The sequence below is a fragment of the Lontra canadensis genome, unplaced genomic scaffold, assembly GCF_010015895.1.
Source record: "Lontra canadensis isolate GAN:19392208 unplaced genomic scaffold, GSC_riverotter_1.0 scaffold9, whole genome shotgun sequence".
Taxonomy (NCBI): domain Eukaryota; kingdom Metazoa; phylum Chordata; class Mammalia; order Carnivora; family Mustelidae; genus Lontra; species Lontra canadensis.
The window spans coordinates 6,471,031-6,497,300 of record NW_022631003.1 but is presented as its reverse complement, the minus strand read 5'-3'; the positions used below and the strand labels follow the sequence as shown (position 1 = coordinate 6,497,300).

General features: G+C 41.3%; 1 protein-coding gene across 1 annotated transcript in view; it reads right to left on the bottom strand.

Moving 5' to 3' along the window:
• Positions 1 to 953: 953 nt before the first annotated feature.
• LOC116866372 overlaps positions 954 to 26,270 on the bottom strand; it is a 103,498-nt gene continuing 78,181 nt past the window's right edge. The window contains exons 4-5 of the mRNA XM_032855374.1: positions 7,137 to 7,278; positions 954 to 1,419 (exon numbers count right to left, since the gene is read on the bottom strand). Coding sequence (XP_032711265.1) covers positions 1,381 to 1,419; positions 7,137 to 7,278 — 181 coding nt within the window. The 3' untranslated portion in view covers positions 954 to 1,380. The remainder of the gene's footprint in view (positions 1,420 to 7,136; positions 7,279 to 26,270) is intronic.

Here is a 26,270-nt window from a genome sequence, read left to right as displayed (position 1 = left end):
ATATTTGCTAGTCTCATTGCTAAGTCAAGTCACATGGCCAAGCCCAGGTTCAAGGCGTCATGAAATGGAACCTACCTCTTGATGGAAGAAACTGAATTCACATTGTAAAGGGGTGTGGCTACAGAGATGGGAAAATTGTGGCCCTCTCTGCAGTCCAGCACAAGCGCCTAGTCTGTAAAAAGCTTAATATTTTAAAAATACAGATGAGGCATCTGCCACAGTTAAATGACTGTGGTTGATATTTCATTTTAGCCTTTTGTGCTGGTAGAGTTGCGAGTTGGGCAAGTCTGGCAAAAAAAAAATCTCACTGGGCAACACAAATCCCTACTTTTCTGTCACCATTTTAGCTTTCTTTTTCTTTTTCTTTCTTTTTTAAGATTTTATTTATTTATTTGACAGAGAGAGACCCAGTGAGAGAGGGAACACAAGCAGGGGGAGTGGGAGAGGGAGAAGCAGGCTTCCTGCAGAGCGTTTAGCCTTCCAATTTTTAGCCTTCCAATTACCCGTGGAGTTAGTGGCCACACAGAGCAGCTGCAGTTGAACAGAAGTGTGGTGAGATGGTGTGTGTGGTGAGGAAAGCCAACCCATGCTCTGTCAGAATCCACTTTTTAAGGTAGTCAGGTGGGGTGCCTGGGTGGCTCAGTGGGTTGAGCCTCTGCCTTTGGCTCGGGTCATGATCCCAGGGTCCTGAGACCGAGCCCCGTATCGGGCTCTCTGCTGGGCAGGCAGCCTGCTTCCCCCTCTCTCTCTGCTTGCCTCTATGCCTACTTGTGATCTCTGTCTGTTAAATAAATAAAATTTTTTTAAAAAATTAAAAAAAAAATAAGGTAGTCAGGTGAGCTTTTCACACCTTCCATGAGGCCTCCATGGATGAACAGGTGACAGAAACAGAAGGAAACAGTAATAACATTATTGTCTAATGAGAGACAACAGATGTGGCTCACTGGGCAAAAAAACATGTATACATGATTTAGTGAGGCGGCACACTTGGTGACCATAAAAAGGGCATTTAGTCATGACTCAGTCCCTGGATGAGAGACAGACAGTGAGACAAGAACTGCAGGAACTATTGCAAAGTAGGCTCTTTTTCCACGTGATATCTGAGAACCTTCTGTCTGAGGAAGATGGCAATTCTCTTAGCCTGGACAACCAGGACTTGCCCCACTTTTTTAGGTTCCTTGTTGATAATGAGGGAAAATCAGATTGTACTAGGGATCTTCTCCTATCTGCATCCCCATCTCACCCACAAACAGGTTCTGCAGACTATGGCTCTTGGGTAATAGGCCCTCTTCTCCCAAGTGGCCAGCTCACAAAGTTCTCTCTCACCAGAAGCCACAGAAGTGAAAACAGACATTAGCTGCCAGCCGTCAAGACTCTTGGTCAAGGCCCCCAGATCAGCACTGACGAAATACTTCCGTCCTAAAATGCAACAAGATTTGGCTTCGCTTGGTGTCTTCTGAGACAAAGCAAGGTTTACATGATAGGCAAATAATGGTGCTGCCTGAATTTTCCATATTGCCTGTTTTCCTCTAGTTTCAGAAAAGCCGAGTAGGGAGAAAATTAACATTAAAATATAGTATTGGAACCTCTGAAGCTAATAATACATCATATGCTAATTCATTAAATTTAAATAAAGTTAAATTTTAAAAATAAAATACAGTATTGGAAGGGAATTTATAGTTATGTAGATCAATTTCCTAGGCTTAGAAAAGGTCCTTGCGAGCCATTGATCTGTAGGGGAAGAGCGTTAAGCACCAGCAGACCCCTTGGCCCCTCTTCCACCAGAGCACTCTGCTCTTTCTTATCTGTTTTGTACACTGGGATTTGCAAAATATTTCTTTTGATAACAGGCTGTTGATGCTGAGACTTCATTTTGTGGGTGAGGAACTGGAAGCCCAGGGATGTGGGGTGACTTGCTCAAGGTCACAGCAGTTGTCAGGTACAGAGCTCAGGACAGAAATGAAGTCCGAATTTCGGGTCCACGGTTCTTTGTTCTATCACCTGGCCATGTTCCACTTCTCCTTATCCAAGTTGCCAAACTTCCTTTGGATAGATGCTCACTCACGAGCCTCTATAAATACTGTCCAAATGTTTGACATCGATTGGGAGATGAAAACTGTGATTTCTCATTTGAACAACTGCTACAATAGGATCCGAGTTCTGGCTCTGAGTTCTTACCCTGTCTTTCATGAGCTGGTGGACTTAATCTTCCTCTCCTACAGCTTCCTCACTGTGAAATAGAGACAAGGACACTCAACAACTGAGCTACTTGTTCAGCTTTTTGTAAGCAGGCAGTTAATTAACATAGGAAGTTGTTGATTTTTGGTTTATTGCTTTGATTGAACAAAAAGCATTTAAAATTCGTAAAGGCCTCCATTAAAATGTGTCGTCTCTTCGCACTTGAGGAAAAACTGGAGATAATAATCAAAACAATCACCATTTATATGGTACATAGCTTGAGTTCATTAAAGTATGATCAAAGGATCCGTGTTCTGTCTGAAAACCATGCAGTCAGAAGCACAACGAGAACTGCTAGGAATGAGCCTCAAGAAGTCACTGAACCGTTCAGAATCTAACAAAGCCTGGAGTACGAAAGGAGGGCTATAGAAGGATCACCGGGGCTGTCTTAAATGGTAAACAACACAAGCACCAAAAATTTCAGTTGGTCTTGAAATTCTCTGCTTCCCACTTAGGAGCCGCTTCTCAATGTGGCAGCTCTCCCACTGCCTAATTAAAATGCCTTCGCAGAATGGCTTCAAATCTGAAAAGTATGAATTGTTGCCAAATGGGCCCCTTTCTTTGCTGGGCCTGTAGATAATTTGTCTCCAGCTAACAAGAACTGGCACTAAAAGCCAAAAGTGGGGCATCAAAAGGCTTTAGACACTGGGTGAGGACTGCTCTGTGTTACTCAAATGCGGAATGATCACTGTGGTGTGAGATCAGATTATTCTACCCATAAATTGGGCAGAGCTACATTACAAAGTAGACAAAATGGTATCCAGAGGAACACTACTCTAGTGTGTGCAATGGTTCCTAGTTTCTTTCACTATTATGTAACATATCCAGATTATGTCATCTTATGTCTCCATTTGTAGATCAAGAGTGAAAAATGACCATGGGGTAATGGATTGGTACTGGGAGATCTGTGTTTGGGTTCTGGCCTGTTCTTGAGAATCTCTGCTGGATTAAATTTGGGCCTCTGCTTCCTCATCTGTGAAATGAATGGTGGAGTATGAAGTGAGTTTGGGATTTCTAAACTTTTCTAGGTCTAACAGATTCTTTGTTATGGGTATAGGTAATAAGACCAAAACTTTCTTTCTTTCTTTAGGTTATTTAAATTGCCCTATATATCAAATCCCAATGGATTTTAAAATTATATGGATTCTGGGGCACCTGGCTAGCTCAATCAGTACAGCATACAACTCTTGATCTCGGGGTTGTAAATTTAAGCCCTATGTGGGGTGTAGAGATTACTTGAAAATAAAATCTTAAAAAAAATTATATTGATTCTGTGGTCTTTTACCCTTCAATTAACATGTAAAGGAAGTTTAATGTTTAATCACTTCCTGGGCTAGTGATTTAGTGCAGACAAAACTGTTGCAAGAAAAAAGAGATCTGACTATTGTGGTTTAAAAACACAAAGGTTACTTCTATGACATAAAAGAACTTGGGAGGCAGGAAATCTATAGCAGGTACTGTGACTTTATGGAGAAACTTTATGAAGTTCTGTTTTGTGGGACTGCTAACCTCAAGGTTACCTCCTAATTCATTATGACTGCTAGGATGCCAACCATTACATCTATGTTCTGGGAGCAAGAGGAAATAGACAAATCACAGCTTATCTTCTGACTAGGAAATGTTGTCCTTTGGCTGGGCACTTTGCCACCCCAAATGAAATTGGGGTCCTGTTACTAAGAAGTGAGAGGACCAACCAGCAGTTTCTGTCATAGGCAGTTATCTCAGCTGGATTCCTTGGGTAAAGATCACTTTCTCAGTCCAGCACTACTTTCTCCCAAATACTGGGTGAGGGCTGGTGGAGAAACAAACCTCTCTTTTCCAACACCTTAAAATTAGGAGGAAAACCTGGGCAAGAAGGCATGATCCTGACCGAGGACGTGGGGAACCATTTTCACAGGTGAAAAACAGCAAAATTATTCTATTGCAGATGCCACCTGGGGAAATGGGTATTTTTGAATGATTATAATAAAAGTGTTTTCCAGTTTTGTCTAGGAAATAACTAATTTCCATCTACCAAAAAAATACCTCAACAATTGTTTAACTCTGTTCTTGCTATGGGTAAGTTCCACAGTGACAGGGACTAGAAGGGAAACATACAAAGCTTTTCCTTTATTTTTTTTTTAAGATTTTATTTATTTATTTGACAGATAGAGATCACAGGTAGGCAGAGAGGCAGGCAGAGAGAGAGAGGAGGAAGCAGGCTCCCTGCCGAGCAGAGAGCCCGATGTGGGGCTTGATCCCAGGACCCCGAGATCATGACCTGAGCCGAAGGCAGAGGTTTTAACCCACTGAGCCACCCAGGCGCCCCACTTTTCCTTTATTTTTAAAATAATGGCTCATCCTCGAGCTTGGATTAGGTAAAATAGTCACTCAGGCCAAAGGACCTCACTTCCTGAAGCTATATGTTTTATCTTTGCTGCTTAGAACCCACAGCCTAGATTTTTCACTGTGATTTTATTTATTTTATTTTGTATTAATAATCTTAGTTTATTCAAAGTTTATTAATAATCTTTAAATTAAAATTTAATTAATTTAATAAATTAAATAATTAATTGATTGATAAATTATAACAATAAAATATAATAATTATATGATATAATATATAATAAAATACAATAATTATATAAATATATATTTATGTATTGATATATATAAATATATAAAATATAAATTATAATAATTAAATAATAAAAAATTAAATAATTAAAATTTAAATTAATTAAATAAATTAAATTAAATTAAATTAAAAATCAAAGTTTATTAATAATCTTAGTTTATTCAAAGCTAACTGATAAAGGCAGTGTGATCCAGAAGGGTAAGGAGTATGAATTATGATATGACATTGGGCTGGAATCATAGTAGCAAAGTTATATTCCCCAGGTAAACCTTTTACCTCTCTTAGCCTTAGTGTTCTTATCTGTAAAGTGGGTCATGATGCTGGTTTGAGGATTAAATGATGATAGTAAAGACAAGGACTGAAAATACCTACTTTGTCAGAGCACATACTGTGTGCCACGTGAACATGGATTCTCATTTCCTTTCCACACAGCCTTAGGAGGGGGACATGAGGAAACTGAGGTCCACAGAGGTTAAGGAGCCCATCCAAGTTCACACGGCCAGCAAGTGGTAATCCCAGAATCATAACCAGCCCCGTGCTGCCCCCATAGCACATCTGAGCACTCCGAGTCTACACCTGGCACAGAGCAACTGCGCAAGATTAATTCCCATCCATTTTCTTTTCCAAGGCCTTTTGTCTGATCACTCAGCCATTTCTGCTCCTGTCGGAACCAGTGAAAGCAACAGAGTGTTGTGCCGTTCAATTTGTAGCACTCTGTGCAGTCAGGAATGTAGTATGTTTCATTCTGCGACTTCCTCTCCAGAAATGAAATCTGAAGGCAGAGACTGCCGGTTGCCCCACAGTACCTTGAGGTCACCTTTGTATTCACAGCCGCCAGTGGTCAGTTAGGGGAAGCGGTCACCAGCTGGACATGGCCACTGCCTATACTGCTAAATTCACACCCTCCCCCCAGCCAATCACAAGCTGTGCATCTGAATGCACACCTTGCCTCTGCTTTTCTGGTGTAATTTAAAAGTGAGAAGAAAGAGCGAATGTCCTCTGAATCTTCCCTCCTGGCTTGGTGTTGCCCAGAGAGCAAACTGCCTTTACTTATTTAGATATGTTGCTGTGGGACCATGGGAAGTGGCAGAAGAACCTCTCTCTCTCTCTCTGTCCCTTCTCTTTGGAAATCGATAAAAAATGTCTGTTCCATTAGCATGAAGAGCATTTATGCATTTTTAAGTGTTTCTTTGGCAAACTGGGAAGCTGCTCTACAACAGGCCACAGATGCTCTGTCTGCAGCTATTCATAATAATAATAATAATAGGCATCCTATAATATCGATATACCCAAATGTAATATCATCTCCTTGAAAACTCATTTCATGTGAGGATGCTGATGTTGGTACCAAGTTATTCTATAATTCTAGGGAAAGAGATTTTGAGAATCCTCTGTACTTGGCATAACACCTGTTATATTCATGCTTGGATTTTCCTCAACTTAAATAATTTAAAGTTCAAGAATATTCTACAAAGACTGGTTTCATTCCAGCTGATTACTTCAGGGCTTCCAGTATAAATGCTAATGCAGAAACACTTATTTTTGTTATGAGCTATAAATATGCTATAAAACATTTTTTTTTAGAAAACAATTTAAAAATTTAGGACTTCTATTATATATTTCCACAGGTCTGATGCTAGGAACCATGCTTGACATCTGTTACAACTATATCTACAAACACAATATATGGAATGAGTACGAAGTCACAAGTGTTGGGGGGCTTCAATTCCTTTCCAGTTTCCTGTTCCTTCATTCTTCCCCAATGATGCCAAACTCGTTCTGGTCCATAAACATGTCATTGTTTTCCATGCCTTACCCATGTAACTCCTTTGTCTACCATGACCCTCCTGTCCTTTATCCCCCTTCTCCCACTATGCTTCACAAATTCCTTCTCCTTCCTGACCCCCCCAGATCAAATGTCATCAGGAAGCCTTTCCTGATCTTCCCATACTCCTTCCTTGAAGGTTAATATCTATTTATTTCTTGTAACTCTCCAACTTCCAAATACAGTTATATTTATAGTTATATCTATATTTCAAAATATAGTTAACACTAGGGGCGCCTGGGTGGCTCAGTGGGTTAAGCCGCTGCCTTCGGCTCAGGTCATGATCTCAGGGTCCTGGGATGGAGCACCGCATGGGGCTCTCTGCTCAGCAGGGAGCCTGCTTCCTCCTCTCTCTGCCTGCTTCTCTGCCTGCTTGTGATCTCTCTGTCAAATAAATAAATAAAATCTTAAAAAAAAAAAATATATATATATATAGTTAACACTAAACTGTCTTACCCAACAGTCCTGGAAGGCACACAGAGGGTTTGAATGAAATCCACACTTCTTGCAATAAGGAAGAAGAGATGACTTATTTCTTGCAACAAGGAAGAGCTCACTATCAGCAGTTTGATCCAATGCCTTAAGGGTCTTCTGGGTTCTGTTTCTCCTTCAGTGGCAAAATGAATACAGACTCCTTAAAAAGGATCTGGAAAGGGCTGGAAGACAGGGGTGAAAAAAATTACCCTTGATCCAATTATCCAGTGATAACCTTTACTGATGTTTAGTGTACATCTTACATTTTGTTTTGAGTGTGTATGTCTGTATACGTTTTGTTTTTCTCCATTCCTGAGCTCAAAGGACAACCACTTACCCCAACCAAAGTCATTGGCCCTCGCCTTTTCTTATTAAAGTTTTATTGTAGTGTAGCATATATACAGGAAAGTTCATACATGAATCAAGTGTACAGCTTGATGAGTTGGAGGTTTGGTGGGGGGTGGTTTTTTTTTGTGTTTTGTTTTGTTTTGTTTTTGTTCGTTTGTTTTGCCCCCAGCATGGGGCTTGAACTCACAACCCAAGATCAAGCATTGCAACTGAGTCAGCTAGGTACCCAAGCTTGTTGAGTTTTTACAAAATAAACACACCCATGCAACCAGCACCTGAGACAAAAAACAGTATCTTACCAATGCCCTAGAAGCTGCTTCTAGTTAATACTCTTCCCCCAAAGGCAACCATTATGTATATTTTTCACAATAGATTATGTCTTGCCTGTTTTGGAAGTTTATGTAAATGTAATCATCCAGTATGTGCTTTTTTGTGTGCTGGGCTTCTTTCAGTCAGTAGTAAACTTATGAGATTCACCCATGTTGCTCCAGGTAGTTGTAAAGAGCTCATTCTCAGGTAGCATTAAATTTTATGAATAAGCCATAATTTGTTAATCCATTGTACTATTGATAGGCATTTGGGTTATTTCCAGCTTTTGGCTATTACAGATGGTGTTGTTGTGAATATTATTGAGCAGGTTTTTGGTGCATATATGTATGCATTTTTGTTGGGTTTTTACCTACAAGCAGAATTGCTAAGTTATAGAGTATGTGTATGTTCAACTTTTGGTACATTTTGCCAAATTACTCTTCCAGGTTTAATCACAGGTGCCAGTTTATTGATGATCACCAAACTTGGAATTAGTATGTTGAATAGACTCTACAGTAATAGTCATGGCCCAGCTTAGACTCATGAAGAATTTAAAAACTTTCATTATTTTTACTGTATTAAGATACACAAGTATAGCATTTTCACATATTCTGACATCTTACTTAAAACAAAACAAATTGAACTTTCCAAGAGAAGAAATCAGTCAATATCATTACAACCTTAAAAAGATGGGTGGTATATAACTCAAGAGCTTTTTATTATACTCTCATACCATTTGATTTTTGTATGCTGATGTTATCTCTTCTTTCTATATCTATAGGTGAAGCCTAAAGGGGTAAAATGTTAGGTATCAACACTGGGGGCCCTGAAACCCCATGCCCTACTCAGAAGAGTGTGAAAAACATCCTTTATGAGCTTTAGGATCTCTGTTCTTTGGCTCATCTTAGAGCACTGACCTACTTTGAAATTATGTCAAATGATATACCAATGAAAATAAAGTTTACTGTAAATAATAAAAAATAATAATAACCACAATTCTAAAGCCATCTCAGTCTTCTAGAAATGAACTTTTGTTCTAGGCCTACTCTGCTCAAATTGACTTAGACTGGTTTTAGACTTACAGCAACTTTAAGTGGTTATGGGCTTCCCTATGATTTGTTCTCTAAAAGTATGCATCTAATCCATACCCTAAAACACTAAATGTCTACTTCCCTGTTAAAATAAAATTCTGACAAATTAAAATTGTAGATTTTTGTAATGATCAATCTGATTTTAGGTTGAGTAAGAAATGGAGGGTATCTAATGGAGTAGATCATGTTGGTGGGTTAATTTTTCATGTATAAATGGGCCCAGAATACAAGGATTAACTAACTTCTCTCATGGAAAGTGCTCTAGGGCCTTTGCTTTTAGAACCCAAGTCCTACCATAACATTTGGACTGTCTCATCCAATGGATATACCATACTAGCATAGACTCAAACATGGGAAGTAAGAGTAATTCCTATTTGCTTAAACTGGGATTAAAACTCAATTCTTTAAAAATAAAATGTAAGGGGGCGCCTGGGTGGCTCAGTGGGTTAAAGCCTCTGCCTTCGGCTTAGGTCATGATCCCAGGGTCCTGGGATCGAGCCCCATGTCCGGCTCTCTGCTCAGCAGGGAGCCTGCTTCCCTTCCTCTCTCTGCTGCCTCTCTGCCTACCTGTGATCTCTGTCTGTCAAATAAATAAATATAATCTTTAAAAATAAAATAAAATAAAATGTAGGGGCGCCTGGGTGACTCAGTGGGTTAAAGCCTCTGCCTTTCGGCTCAGGTCGTGATCCCAGGGTCCTGGGATCGAGCCCCACATCGGGCTCTCTGCTCGGTGGGGAGTCTGCTTCCTCCTCTCTCTCTGCCTGCCTCTCTGCCTACTTGTGATTTCTGTCTGTCAAATAAATAAATAAAATTTTTAAAAATAAATAAATAAATAAAATAAAAATAAAATGTAGGACTAACCCAACCAATTATTTTCAGTATGAGACAGGGCTTGGCCTCCTGGAAAGATTTCTAGATTGTATTGAATATATTTTTCTGTGCCAGAAACTATAGATCTATGGATTTGATGAATCAGATCTATTTCTAAAAGGCAAGGAGATATCCAATAGTAAAAATAGCTAACTTTTATTAACCACCTCTCATATATGCCAGACACTCGTATATATACACATCAGCTGCTTTGTATAAATATATTATACAGTCCTTAGAAGAACCCTTAAGGGGTAGACCTTATCCCCATTTTAAAGTTGAGGAAATTCAGTTGGTTTTACAGTTCCAGATCACTGGTGTTGGAATGGGGCTAGGTGATGAGCTAGTCAAAGGAGGATTTTCAAAGGAAGGTTCTTAAGAATCACCAGACAGTGAGAACCTGAGGGTCTACATCATAAGAGTGCTTCTCTTCTTGAACCTGAGGGGGAAGGGATTTAGACTCTCCAATGAGTGTGGAGTGGAGCAGATCACACTGAGAAAAAGAGAATAGAAGCCTACAATGGAACCCAATGTTAGATTTGAGGAGAGAGGATGGGGTGTGATTGTATGGTCAGCATGGCCTTCAGGGATCCTGCTCCCTCAGAATGCCAGCTAACTCTCCCCTGGAGTGATGGACAAAAGATCCTACTAACTCAGCCTAAATCCCTGGTGCAAGGACTTTTCTTAGAATGCTGAAGAGACCCACGTCCTAGGAGCAGATAGTGAGGGGGTTTTCTATTACCTCCTAGAAATCCATTCCTCTAAGAAGGCCTCAATGACCAGGTACAGGATTTAAAATTTAAACTAATTCCGAAGCAAAGAAATGAGTCTTCTTCTCTTAGTTAAAACTCTGTTTGTGAGACTGCCCTCAGCTCAGACTCTCTAGCTTCTACTAGCCCTCAGGACAAGGAAGAAAGTTGAGACTAGATAGAACCGAGGAAGATACTCCTCTCAACTTGGCAAGAAGGAAAGGGAAACATCCTTGGTAGAATGATGAATGCAAGCTTGTTTTAGGTGATACAAAAGCACTGGCTGTGGATTCCCCACTTTGGAACATCCTACCAGCATTTTCTATGAACACCTCACCAGGATCAGACCTGGAGAGCATCTACCTCTAGAATCCCCTTCAGGGTTGAAACTTCTGGGGATGGAGCTGGCATAGTTCCCCCTAAATTCCACACCTAAGGGCTAGATAGATGGTGAGGGATTAATAAACAACACTGTTCCTGTAAATCAAATATTCCAGCTACCAAACGAGGCTTATTCCCCTAATAGAATTAACTGAATTCACCAAATCTTCTGTAATAGGGTTCTGGGGAGAACCATCCCTAACAAAGCTGAGGCTGATGCAGGGAAAACTGGTAGGGAAGAGACAGCTATCCTCTCGTGTTCATAAAGCAAACTCTCTCTGCTCTTTCTATTCCTCTGACTTTCAATTTTTTAGCTGCTCTAAATACAAGTGGAAAGTGGAAATGGGATAAAGGGCACTGAGGGAAGCAGTGGGTTGAAGGAGAGAGGAAGGAAAGAAAGAAGGAAGTGAGAACAAATGGAGTAAAGTTCCAAAAAGAAAGATAGGTTCCATGGTCAAATGATGCTTTAATCTATTAAAAATAAGCAAATTAACAAATTAAAAATAGATTATGAGAGAAACAACACCTATTTTAAAATTATATTTGAAATGGGATATAGAAAAAACTGAAAGCAGTGAGACAAATAGGAGTTAAGACTAGAGCCAAATATCCCAAATTAAGATTAACTAATAAAAATACAATAAAAATAATTTTTGAAAAGACTGAGGGCGAGTGAAATAGAGATGAAAGCTTTGGAATGGAAAGCTACAAAATTAAGATGGGGCTAAAGCCCAAATCATAAAAAGAAAAAAAAGTAAGGTAAATGTAATTTAAGAAGTAGAAGAAAGCAAAAAGAAAATGGGAGGGAGGGTACTCATAAAAGCAAAAACTCAAAACAACAGTAACCTGACAGGACAGGCCAGTCAAGGGAGAGTAGAAATGAGGAAGTTCCTTGGACAGCCAAGCTTTCCTCATAGAAGAATTCTTTTAAGGCCCATCCCTGGTGGAAGGATTTTTAGTTTGATCACATACTCATATTCACCTATGCCTACCTCCATTCATTCATTCCACAAGCATCTTTTGTGCTACGACCTGGGAATTCAATGGTGCAAGTCAGAGAAGAACTTTTGCCCCCATGAAGCTTACAGTCTAGTGGCAGCGGATTATGGTGGGAGAGAACATGGATGTTAACCAAATGATTACACAGACAAATCAATAATTAGGGTTATGAAGAAAAAGCCCAGGGTGCTATGGGGAATATATGAGCTAGTGACTGATTGTTGGGGTGGGGGATGTGGAGTGGGTATGTAGGTAGGTAGACATCAGGGAAGTTTTTCTGCCAACATATTTGTCCTGAGATCCAAGGTTGTATTAGGAACTAACTGAGGCAGATTAGGGTGTAGGCGGACAATATAAGTAAAGGTCCTGAAACAGGAAGGCTTTGGTGCTTTTGAGGAACTAAAAGGAGGCTGTGGCTGGAGGAGACAGGGAGAAGTGGTAAATGCACTTGGAGAGAATGGCGGGGACCATATTAAGAATTTCTTTCTTTATCCTAGGAGCAATAGGGAACCATTTATTTGTTTCCTTCCTGGAACTGAAAAGAACAAATAAGTGTTTCATCCATTTGTGTGTTGACTCCCCCCCAACACACAGCCTGCCTCGGGTGGGGAGTACCCTTCCTTTGGGATAAGACCATATCTGTCTTATATATCATTGTATTCCCAGCACTTCCCCAGTGGAGAATCAGTAAACATTTTGGATGAATTAATAGCAAATTATTTTGGTAGGGCCACGACCAAAGTCCAGGTGTTCTCCAAAGTCTGTGCTTCTTCTAGGATGCCAGATTACTACCCTAACAATAGGTTGCTTTGAGATCTGTCTGCTCATGAATATGGTAGATGTTAGATGTTTCCCTCAGTGCTTTTGCTATCCTTAAATAACTCAGCTTCTAAAGCAGTGCTTATTTTTGAAAGTCTGGAAATTGCTCAGGAGTATTGCTATCTTCCATGATGGTAGGTTGATGTCATGTGAGCTATTAGGGACAAACTGTGCAAGAGGAAGGAATTTATGATTACATATCCATGTGCCCTGGACTTCTTTTCTGGAAAAACTAACACACACACAGTGGCCAGTTGCTTTCCCACCAACAATCTTCACAAGTCTCAGAGAAATCTTAGTAACACTTGGTTTCTTAGTAGGTTTTCCCTCCAAGCCATGACACACCTAGGATATTTGACCCTTGAAGCAGATGAGTTTTTAAGACCCTCTTGTATAAGACAAAGTTATTTTTAGTAATAGGCATGTAATAATCAGGAATATTAATTCTTTTCTTGATTTTTTTCTTAGGTTTAAAACAAACAATAATTGAAAAAGAAGAGTAAGTTTCAGGTGTTATTTTTTTTAAAACCCACTTTAAATTCAGTAAAGTATTTCATGCTTGAAGTAAAATTTGCACTTACTAAACAAAAATATCACACTTTGCATTTTATGCCCATTATCACTTTTTAAAATTTAGATACAAATAACAAACTCAGAGTGGTCACAGAGAATGTCAGAATTAAAGTGAGACAACTTCTGTTTGTTTGTTTTTGAAGTCACCATGCTATGATTATTTCTTTCAAGTCTACTCACTTAAATGAAGAAATACGTAGTACCAAAGGGGATGGAGACATAAAAATGCACCTGAAGGGAGTTCAAATGATTCTGAACAATTCAGAACGTATTCTCACAAGAGTCTGTGGCTGAATCACAGAAAAGAGTCTGTGAATGAATCCATGGGGATGGAGGGGACAGGTTGGGGGCGGGGATAGAAAGGCAGCCACTGAGTAAGCTATATAGTTCTCCAAATTAACTATATAGCTAGTTCTCCAAATTTAATATACAAGGCTTATTAAAGGCAAGAGCAAGATATGCTACTTCGAAGCTTACATATACTTACTTAAACTCCACAGTAACCACAGCGATTATTTAAAGCTTAAACCAACAAAATGTCTTTTGTGGGGAAGAACATTTTATCACTGACCTTGCTTAGAATAGCCAGCACATGATAACAAAAAGCAGACCAATCTTTTGAACTGATTATTCAAGGTATTATTTTTATAAGTCCTTTACAGAAAATGTACTCCTTTGCTGCCTGCACCTAAGGAGGCTGCCCCAGCACCTGCCCTCGGTAAGCCACAACTCTAACTATAAAACAATTAAAGAAACAACAAACTCCATCAAAAATGTTACATGTTATTTAAGAAATGGGGAGATTTCCCACCTTCCCCTCCAGGCTTTAAGGATAATTTCTAGAAATTCCTTTTCTAAATAACACTTTGGGGGAAATAATGAAAAAAAACTCCAGTGACCCTCTATTTGGGAAAATTAGGTTGTTGCCTGTTTTACATATTTTAAAAATATGCCACTTTGGCAAACATTTTAGTGTGTTTCTTCCCTCATTGCTGAAAAACCACTCCTAAGTGTGGAATTGCTGGGGTGACCAATGTTTAAAGCTTTTCCTACTTTTGCTACATATCAGACAAACTGGCTTGTAAATATGAAGAAAAAGCACCACGATTTCCTACCTCTGAAGTTTCCACTGAGGCTACTGTAGAAAATACATCTGAAAGATACAGAGGATCCTTGGACTCCGTAGTGGACAAGGAAGCTCTGCCGTCAGCAGGGAGGAGGCAGGAGAGGCAGAAGCCAGACTCCTGAATTGACCCCCCCCAACCCCTGACCTCCACTGTGCGCATGCCCTTCTCAGGATATTGTGCCCCCTGGCTCCCAAAGGCTTGGGCTGTCTTTCCCGCTTCTCTTTCCCACAAGGCCCTGACTGGACATTATAGTCCTCCAAAAAGCAATCTTAAATTTCTACAGTGAGAAAAGGCAAATTTTGACTGAGGTCAGGTTTGAATCGTGAGGCACCTGGAAGGAGTTTGATCAATGTTGTGTATCACACTTCAGGACCTGTGCCACATGAGGACAACGAGTGTGGGGCAGGGGGTGGGGGGATCAGAGAACACTGAGACACACAGAGGGATAGGAGACTGTCAGGATCCCTAATATATTTATTTCAAAACTGTCCAGCGTACAAGTATTCTCTATCTTCATATTTTGCTTTACCAAGTGACTGTCGACTCACGGGATCTCAGACTCAAACTAGCACATCGGTTTCACGTTATTAGGGATTAAACAGTGCTTTAATGGATAAGCTGGGTACTTCAGCATTTTATATGTATTTATATGTATTTACATAATACACATATTACATAATATGTGTATTTTGTATTTATATGCCTATATTTAAGATATGGTTTACATGGAAAAATATTAATTCTACATAACCAATTTAGTAATAAATGAATAACTAGGTAACCAACTAAATGTCAAAATCCATGTAAAGGGCTTGGAAGAGTACCTAACACATAAGCACTGACCAAATGTTAGTTATATGCTTAGCTGTCCTCTTGGTTATTATTATGAGTCTCCTTGCAAAAGGCACGGGCACAGGGAAGTCATTCCTTGGGGCCAGCAAAACTACACTGTAGATTAAAGTTCCCCAGTATTGTCATCCTGAATAAGTGTGAGATTCTTGTGAGGATGGATGCTGGGTGGCCACATCAGGGCCTGTACCACTGGGAAGGACTTACACACTTTTTTCCTCTGGGGACAGGCCAAGCTGCTTTTAATCAAGCTCTACTTCTCACCTGTGCTGCGTGTGTGGGTAACTCACTTCACTTTTCTAAGCTTCCGGTTTCCTCACATGCAAATAGAGACCAGAATAGTCCTTACCTCCTGGGGTTGTTGTGATAAGTAAGTGAGACATAAAGCAGCTAACGTGGCACCTGGCTAGTAGCAAACACCCAGAAAATATAAGTAATTATTATGCGTTCAGCCTGGATGACCTTTTAAGGGTTTTGGTTTTTGCCCAGATTAAAGAATTTATCCATTCCACAATTTAACAGAAAGAAACACTCTGGAAACTGAAGTCAGTACATAGTGAGGCGCGTATTATCCAAGAAGGTCACCTTCAGATGTATTCCAGTAAACCTCTGTATCTGTACGTGCAGAGACAAGTCTTTCACCAGCTGTCTCCATAGCTGTCACTTACTTCCCCCCCTTTTTGTACAACTGTGCTCTTTCATCAACCTTAGTGCCCACTAAAAGTAACAGCTGCCAAGTGCCATTGTTGTTTCACATGGTACTTGACAGCCTTGTGGGCTTCGTTTTTCCACCTGCTGTCAAGCCGAAGAATTCTCAGAATTCTCCCTTTGTTTTGTTCCAGCTTTGGTATTAGAAATATGAGACGAAGTAGTGAAGATTCAGGGCAAAGTCGGTTTTCTACTCAGTGAAGTTGAGTTTGCAGGTGAATGAGAGATGTGGGGGAGATGCCTGGCAAAGGGGCTCCAGGAAATGTATCTCTGTCTTGGTAGGAAACACTCCTGCCTCCACACTAAGCTCTCACTGACCCCTTCGGCCCCCACCCCGACCTCTAGGACCTCAGCAAGGAAGTACTTGCAGAGTTCAGGTGACTCGCCAAAGGTCAGCCACCTCCGGGGTTTGCGGGGACTTTAGTCCCACTTCTAGCAATGTCCTGGTATTATTAGTCTGACCTCAGATCTCTCCTGATCTTACAGCTCTTCTTCCAGGACGGAATTCTGCCTTTTTCTGACCAGTGCTCCATTCCCCCAAGCTGGGATTGGGATTCTACTCCCCACTGCCAGCCCCGGGGCCTTGCTAATTCATGCCAAATTTTTCTAATGGTAACCAGCGGCTTGCCACCGACTCTGCCAAGACTCTGAACTGGTATTGCAGACCAGTTGGGTTTACTACCTAACACCTGTCTCTTCATTACATTCACCAGAACTATGATTGGCCAGGCTGGCTGAATACTTATCCCAGTTTGGTTCAACATCAAACACTCCTGGACCAGGCGGGGAGTCCTTGTAGGTCCTGGCCCCTCTATAATTTTCCTGTCAGTGACTACTAAGCTTCAATTTTGGCATGGGCCCCTACCCAAATCTGTCACTTGCTGTATGACTCTGGATAAATATTGTAACTGAGAGGCCACAAACCCAGTTACATATAGGGACCAACCAGGTGGGTAAGATAGATCGAAGTGGCTGGCTATGGGACTCAGCAAACTAGACTGTCATCATCACCCAGGCCTGGGTGGTTATTGTCATGCCAGACTGTGGGACTCTTCTGTTGTGTAACAGGGAAGAAAAAGGAAGAAATGGGCATGGGAAACCAGCTGATTCTTTCAGCTCCCTGTGTCACTCCTCACCCCTCATTAACTCCAGCCATTTAATGGCTTCTCTGGAAGAAGCCATATGGGGGATATGGGTGAGATCCTGTCCCGCCGGATCATGGTTTCTCCTCTCTGTTACTCTCCCTACAGCTCCTCAATGCCTCAGTAAGATTTCCAAAAAACAGTTCTAGCCTTATAGTCATGGATACTCTAAAAGTTGTTCTCTGTGCCTTGTGAGTCCAGTTTACTTAATATGCTTACTAATGTGGGTTTGTTCTAGTTACTGTATTTGATTTCAAGGACAGAGAGGGCTCCCTTTTCTCACCAGTCATATCTCAAGTAGGGTCTGCGGAGAGAAAGAATATGTGGAGCACAACAAATACATCATGGCTACCAGGGAAGCTGCCAAACGTGGTTTTGAATTCACTCACCATTCTGGGCTCTGTAGGAAGAAGGAGGTGAGCTCTGTGGTCACTGGTATCATACAGCTGAACACTCCTCAGAGTCAGAGAAGGTTAGAAGGGAACTCTTCTGGCCTTTCTTTCAACTAAGAAGCAAGATGATAGATATCAGATACCAAAGTGAATGAGACAGACACTCCCTTTCCCAATTAGTCCATTTAAAACTGCTCCAGGAGCTCAAGATAAGATTAAGGAAGAACATATCTTGAGCCTTAGGGAATAGGATGGGTGTAGCAAACGTTGTTAAGGCCCTTCCAAATCCCCTTGACCAACCGGCCCACCCCACTTCCCCACCCATAATAACATCCAGCTGCCTCCTTCTCCGGAGAATTGCCCTCAGCCAGATAGCACCTGCCACCTGAACGACCCCACCATAAGCACTTCAGCAAACCTTGGCCCAACTCTCAGGAGAGTATAAACTGAACTCCTTGCCTCAAGGTGGGACTATCTTTGTGGTGTACTTTGAGCTGTAGGGTTTCCCCTGTGGGTCAGATTGAAACTAGTCTCCAGCTGGGATTACATTCTTGTTTACCTTCCCCCTTCCCCAAGCTTTATCCTGTTTTTGCCACTCCTTTTCTAATGAGAACATTTTTTCAATAAATCACTTGAATAAGAATCCTCATTTCAGGCTCTGCTTCTACAGAGATTGACCTAAGATAGTGAAGTGTACCTCCTAGACAGTGGGGGTGGGTCTTAAAGATGGAGGCTCTAAGGCAACTACTTGGATAGCTTTGAAGTGCTCCCTGTGATCAAGAGACAAAGAGAACTGGTCCCTCACTCAGGCCTGAGGAAGGCCATGTGGCCTGGGATGGTATCTGACTCTCACCCGGGACTCTAAAGGCAGGTGCCTCAATAGTGGAGCCAGGAGGGTCCTGCTGCATGGAGATGGCCTGACCCTAGATCATGGGCTGATAAGGCACCACCATGGGGCAGGAAGAGGAACAATGTGGGAGTCTTCTTGGTCCAATAGAGCTGTATGGAGGGGCACAGAGACCTCAACTAAAAAAGCCTCCTCTTGAAGAAAAGTGTCATAGGTGAAGAAAATGTCTTTACCTCATAGTGAAGAAAGTGTCATAAGTGGCCACCAAGAATGGAGATCAATCATCCCTGATCAAGGGAGCTGCAAGAGCAAAAAGAAACCTCTGAAGGACCCACAGAATTCCCACAGGAGACACGAATCAACTGCTACACCTGCCAACCCCACCCAAGGGTTCCATCTTTAACCACTGCCAGGTTCATCCAAGTGAAGGCCCTACTTTGACCCAGCCAGAGAGAAATCACAGGTAGCACAGGTGAACTGGGAGAAAGGCAAGAAAAGAAGGACCACAGACTATGCCCCACCACAATCTTGGGAAGCACACTATGGCTGGAGAAGGGGTGATGGTTTAACCCCGACTTCAAGTTTGGATTTTTGATTAGTATATGCGACTGAATATATTAAGGTTCTGAAATGAGACTGACTTACAATGAAACACCAAAAGTGATGCAAGAAGGACTTTATTCATGGACAAGAGAAATTGATCTCCACTGAATTTAGTTTAAAGTGATGGTGGGCGACAAAAATAATGTTTGGATCACATTGCATGGGTCAGCCTTGTGCGACATATGGTTACATAAGCAAGGAGCAGAAGTGGCTTCCCACTGCTTCCCGAAGAGAAGCCCCAGGCTGATTCAGTCAGCTGCATCCTCAGTCAGGCTCCCAGGATAAAAATATCTATTGGATAAGAATCTGAAACATCAGGTTCTGAAACTTTTGACTGGCCAAGTGCCAGGTGACTCAGAGCTGTGCAGTGGAACTAAATGAGTCACATCATCCCTCTCTATGCTCTGGAGGAATCTGTTATCTTTAAAATGGTGGCAACCTCGTTCCATGGCACTGGTTGGGAATTTGTGTGTTCCTCCTGTCACTACGTTGTTGAGCATCCGCCAGGTGCTGAAGACTGAAGAACGGTGAAACAAGGACCTCAGCAGCAATGATACAATTAGCTGTGTGCTCTCCTTTTAGTGCTGAGGAGGGAATGATTTTAACATGGGTGATGATGAGAATGAGGTTCATCAGGGACTACTTAAGTGAGTGGATCACAACTTTGCTGGAACATTGGCATCACTTGGTACACTTTGAAACCACCATGCTCCATCCTTGGGAGATTTTGATTTAACGGGTCTGGGCTGCTACCTGGGCAGTGGGATTTAAAAAGCAAGCAAACAACAAACAAATAAAAACTCCCCAGATAATTCTAATATGCAGCCAGAATTGTGATCTACTTTAGATAAGCGTAACAAAACTCGGTGTCCCAATAAACCCATCACAAGTTGAAAATATTTTAAGTCAAAAATGCATTTAATACACTTAACCTACTGAACATCATAGGTTAGCCTAGCTTACCTTAAATGTGCTCAGAACACTTACATTAGCCTGCGTTGGGCAAAATAATCTGGGTGGCTCTGTCTGTCAAGCATCTGCCTTTGGCTCGGGTCATGATCCCAAGGTCCTGGGATTGAGTCCCACATCAGGCTCCTTGCTCAGGAGCGGGGAGCCTGTTTCTCCCTCTACGTGCTGCTCGCCCTGCTTGTGCTCTTTCTCTCTGGCAAATAAATAAATAAAAGCTTTAAAAAAATCATCTCACATAAAGCCATTTTAATAATAAAGTGTGGAGTATCTGATGTAATTTATTGAATAACGTACTGAAAGTGAAAAATACCATGGCTGTATATGGACAGAATGGTTGGGAATTGTTGACCCTGGTGATTACCTGCTGACTGGGAGCTCTGGCTCGCTGCCTCCACCCAGCAGCATGAGATAGAATCAAGAGTGTTGATGGCTTAGGCAAAGATCAAAATTCAAAATTCAAAGCATGGTTTCCACTGAATGCATATTGCTTTTGCACCACCGTAAAGTTGAAAAATCATTAAGCTGAACCATTAGAAGTAGGGAACCATCTGTATAAGGGTACAAAGACAGTAAGTGTATTAAGATTATATTTTTCAGTTTATTAGAAATTTTCATTTTATGAAATGAAAGCCAATAATAAACATTTCAATGTATGCATGAACTTTTTGCGATCTTTTGTATTTCTCTTAAGATATCCAACTGATTAATTTAAAAAACACTAGCATTGGGGCGCCTGGGTGGCTCTGTCAGTTGGGTGTCTGCTTTCAGCTCAAGTTGTGATCTCAGGGTCCTGGGATGGAGCCACAAGTCAGGCTCCCTGCTGGGCGCAGAGCCTGCTTCTCCTGCTCCCCCTGCTTGTACTCTTTCTCAAATAATTAAATTATTTGAGATAATAAATAAAAAAAATAAAACTCTGTCAAATAATTAAATAAAATCTTAAAAAATAAATTAAAAAATTTTTTGAAAAGACTAGCGTATGTTATATCCACCCAGGAACAATTTCCTTTTCAATTATCATTAGATTACCACTTCCACTTCTTTGTAAAATCTGTTTTTGCCAAGTAATCCTGGTTTCAAACTATTCTATAAAAACAAATTTCTTATATTAAAGTGTTGAGTATAATAATAATATCTATAACATCTATAAATAAATAATAAGTAATCTCTTTATCTTTATTGGGGACTTCAATATCTATGATTCAATAGCAAAGACTATCTCTGAAAAAATCAACGTACAAGATGCCAAAACATTCAGATTAATTCCTTAGGCAGCTTACTTCTGGGTGTTAGTATGGGAAAGAAAGGATGAAAAAAACCTCCAACAAGATTTTATACACGTGAACAATATGTTTTTGTTTTCAAAACTTGTATTAGAGCTACAGGTACGTGTGCACAAACACACACATATGCGCTGCAGCCACATGTAGGGAGGATTTTTGTCTATTCCATCAGTGAAATTTATTTTATTTTTTTAAACATTTTTTTTTTTTTTTTGAGAGAGAGGGAGGGAGGGAGGGAGGGGAGGGGCAGAGGGAGAGGCAGGGAGGCAATCTCTAGCAGACTCCAGCTGATCTCCGCCCTTGACTTGGGACTTGATCTCACAACTCTGAGATCTAACCTGAGTCAAAACCAAGAGCTGAAACTGACTGTGCCACCCAGGTGCCGCCCCCTGCCCCCCCCCACACCCGGTGAAATTTAGAAGTGTGGGTGAGAAAAAAAAGCATGAATTTTTTTTCTCTCTTCATATCATTATGCACATTGTTTACAACGTATTTTTAAGTTCTCAACATCAATTTTTCTCCCTGTTTTTTTTAAGTACTCTTTTCCTTTTTTTTGGTTCTTCAGCCTTTCCTTCTATTAATCAAACTGTATTCTCAGTTGTAATAGGCCTGTCCACCCACTTGGTTCACTCATTCATTCCCTAACTCACCATTTGTGATATGACAATTAATTCTATTGTAGTCAACTGTCACAACCCAGATAATGGCTTCAGCACTTTGAAAAGAAAGGACACGTCGATTTCTCTATTGATAGAGTGAGCAGCTTGCTTCACAGCCCCACTTTCTGAGAGCAAAGTTTAATCATCAACAGAGCAACTTTTAGTGAATAATAAAACTTCAAACCGGTGTCTCTGGGCAATCCCTCCTCATACCCTCCCACCTCCTCCTCCCACCCACCCCCAGCCCCTTTCACCAAGTGACTGGGAACCTGCCATAAACCAAAGTAACAGACTTAGCTGCGTTCAGAGGTTGGAGAATCTGAGTCATAAGCTGTTCTCTGCTTTCGAGAAGGGTTTACTTTCTTTATTCTTTCCTCTCTTCTATTTTGCCTTCTCTTTCTGACCCCTACCATTTTGCTCTTCTCTCTATACTTTTTCTTTTCTTCCTTCCTCCTTCACCCTTCTCCTGTGCCAACCTATGTCTACAGCCAGGGGGTCTTGGGCATGGTTGATTGTCACCAGTAGGCCTGAGGCTGGCCATGAGCCCTCCATTCTCCCAGCTCAGAGCAATGGAGGTCTGTGACAATTAAAGAGGTAAATCCTGACCGCCTTAGGGGCGCCGGGTGGGAGCTGTATTCTGTGCCACGGGACCACAAGGGATGCGAGTGGCAGATTTCCATTTCAATAGTTTGTAAGCCAGTCCCAAAAGGAAATATCCCAAAGCACTTGGGGCATCGGTAATAAAGGAGGGAGACTACTTTGACATGGACAACACGAATTCAGATGTGTATCAAAACAAAACAAAAAAAAGTTTGGAGGATCCCTGTCATTTCCTTTTCCCCCATGTGCGACAGAGAATCTGACTTGATTGGCTTCCTGACCCTCCCCTGAGGTGGTTCCTGGACTTTGCTGATGAAGAACAGAAAGAGAAGGGAGAGAAGAGAAGAGAGGAGTTTTCCAGTAGTTTGCTAAAATGAAGTCCTAAAAACCGCTGAAGGTGATCATATTAGCAGGTGGGACCTTTTGCAAGTGCTTAAGTCATGAAGGAACCCTCAGAAATGGGATTAAGGCTTTATAAAAGAGCTTATGGATATTTTGTGGTAGGTATGGAATTTTCCCTTTTTTGGTAACTGTGCCTGGTAACTATGCCCATTGTTTAGTTAGGGCCTATGGAGAGTACCTTATAAAAGAGACCCGAATAGAGATCCCTAACCCATACCCCCATGTGAGCACACAGAGAGAAGGCACCAACTGTGAACCCCGGAGAGCAACTTCACCTGAGCAAAACTGATCCTGGATATCCCAGCCTCCAGCACTGGGAGAAATAAATTCCTGTTGTTTATAAGCCACCCACTCTGTGGTATTTTCTTATAGCAGCCTGACCAAAGACAGAAGTCCTCAATTCCACCCCCTCCCCGCCACACACACCCTGTTTCAGTGACTGGGAGGAAAATAAGACTCAGCATACAATCTTACCCAAGGCTCAGATTTAGTACAGTAAAAGGATACAAAGCGAAATCAGTGAAGAGAAAAGACACGGGGTAAATGTGAAGAAAACCAGGTGCAAGCTTCCAGAAGTCCTCAGTCACACAGGATGTGCTTAATTCCCCCAGAACTGAATTGTGAGGACACAGAGGAAGTGTGAGGGAAGCTCATTAGAGACTAGGCCTCAGGGTCTTTCTGGGGGGCTGGTCATGTGGGCACTCTCTGCCTGGCCTGTGCTGGAATTTCAGACTCCCAAAAGAAAAACAGAGGCTCAGCATAAACCTCATTGTTTTATAAACAGTTTAGGCACAATGAACCGTGCTTCTCATTTTGGGAACAGTGGGAACCCTCCCAAATACCAGACAAGTTCCCAGACAGCAGGCAAGAGCCAACACTGCAGTCAGGCCTTAACGATGACGGCAGTCTCAGGTTTCCTAGAACTCTCTTCTATGCAGTGCATATGTTTTTATGGCCTCCCCCTTTATCAGGGAAGAAAAGGATGCTTAGAAAAGCCAACTACTTAACTTGTAAGCAGTGGAATTGAAATACAAACTCAAATCTCTTGATTCCCAAGCCTGAGCATTAGTCTGTGAATCACAGTACGCTGGAACTGTACAAAAGAAATTTGAAAAGGAACATTATAGTTCCAGCAGAATAGGTGGTACTGAAAAAGTTCAGGACATGCCTCCCCAAATATGCTGCTTTGGCATATCTGTTACTCTGAATTAAAGGCACTTGGAAACAGCAAATCCAAGAAGGGCACTCTGACTTTCCTTTTTTTCCCCCTGAAAGCTTGAGATAGAATTCCCACAAGAAAGGTGCCTTCCTTGTGCCAGGAGGAAGAAACATTCTTAATCACCAGAGAAGGGTGTCTAGCCTGTTAAAATAAGTTCCTTCAGTCTCCATATATTTGAGTTACTTTTCCACAATTGCTACTCTTTGTTCAATCTAGTATGTAAAGGCTTAGGTCTCCTCACTTCTTTGGGTATACATTTTTTTCCACGAGGGCTTTCATGCACATGCTTTTCTCCTGTTAAATCTGCCTTTCTCTCTGTCCCTCTCTTTTTTTAAGATTTTATTATTTGAGAGAGAGAGAGAGAGTGCAAGCATAGTGGGGGAAGGCAGAGGGAGAAAGAGAAGCAGGCTCCCCACTGAGCAGGGCTCGATCCCAGGATCCTGAGATCATGACCTGAGCCGAAGGCAGACACTTAACCGACTGAGCTTCTCAGTGATCCTCTTGTTAAATCTGTGTTATGTCAGTCCCTGCCTTAAAAGCATAGAGGAAAGAGCCCAGATGTCCAATGACAGATGAATGGATACACACACACACACACACACACACACACACACACACACACATATATACACAATGGAACACTACTCAGTCATCAAAAATATGAAATTTTGCCATTTGCATTGATGTGGATGAAACTAGAGGGTATTATGCTAAGCAAAATAAGTCAATTAGAGAAAGAAAATCATCATATGATTTCACTCATATGTGTAATATAAGAAACAAAACAAAAGATCATAGAGGAAGAGAAGAAAAAAATAAAACAAGACAAAATCAGAGAGGGAGATAACCATAAGAGACTCTTAATCATAGGAAATAAACTAAGGGTTGCAGGAAGGGAGAAGGGTGGGGGAATGGGATAACTAGAGGGCACTTGATGTAATGAGCACTGGGTATTATATAAGACTGATGAATCACTGACCTCTACCTCGGAAAGCAATAATACATTATATGTTAATTAATTGAATTTAAATTTAAAAAAAAAAGTTTCCCTCTAAGCCAGTACTCTACTTCTGAAGATGTTTCCGAAGGAAATAAATTGATTTTTGTGTAAGGGAAAAAAAAAGGGAAGTTAAACAGAGGTGCCTGGGTGATGTAGTTGGTTAGGCATCCGAATCTTGGTTTTGGCTAGGGCTGTGATCTTGGGGTCATGAGATCAAGCCCCATATCAAGCCCAGCACTGAGCTCTGGCTTAGCTTGAAATCTGCTTGAGATTCTCCCTCCTTCTTCCTCTTCCTCTGCCCCTCTCCGCTGGATGCTCCCTCTGTCTCTTTCAAATAAATAAATAAATCTTAAAAAAAAAAAAAAAAGGTAGAGGAAAAATTTTACCTTCCCTGTGGTTCAGAAAAAGAAGTGCTTTTTTCTTTAAAAAAAAATTGCTATTATGGACCCTTTTAAAAAATTGAGTGTAGTTAACACAGAATGTTACATTAGCATCAGGTGTACAACTTAGTGATTTGACAAGTTTATATGTTATGCTATGCCTACCACAAGTGTAGCTACCATCTGTCTCATTACATCACTATTATAATATCATTCACTGTATTCCTCATGCTGTGCCTTTTATTCCCATGACTTACTCATTTATGGACCTTTCTTTTTAGAGGGGACCTGAGCCAAAGGCAGATGCTTAACCGACTGAGCCACCCAGGCGCCCCGGGAGAGAGAGAGAATCATAAGCATGCTCCACAACCAGGGAGGAGCCCCACTGGGGGCTCGATCTCACAACCCTGAGATCATGACATGAGCCAAAGTCAGGAGTCAGATGCTTAACCAACTGAACCACCCAGGTGTCCCTGTTGGGTCTCTTTTTAACTAGGCTTAGGCACTTGGGAAATGTGTCATATTTAATGAGAGCAGGAAACTTTGTCATGAATGAGGATGAATAAAGAAACCAGTGTGACATGGGTGTGAATCCTTAGAAAATATCCTAAAATTACAAAGAGGTCATGGAGTTTTGATGTGTCCCAGCTCCTAGAGGCGACAGAGAGTTCACACAGGAAAACCAAACCTATTCTAGGTACATCAAGCAGAAAGACCTCAACAAAGGGAATTTCTAGTTTGACACCTATTGTGACTGTCTCATCTCTCATGCCCTGGGGCTCCACTGACACATCCTCAAG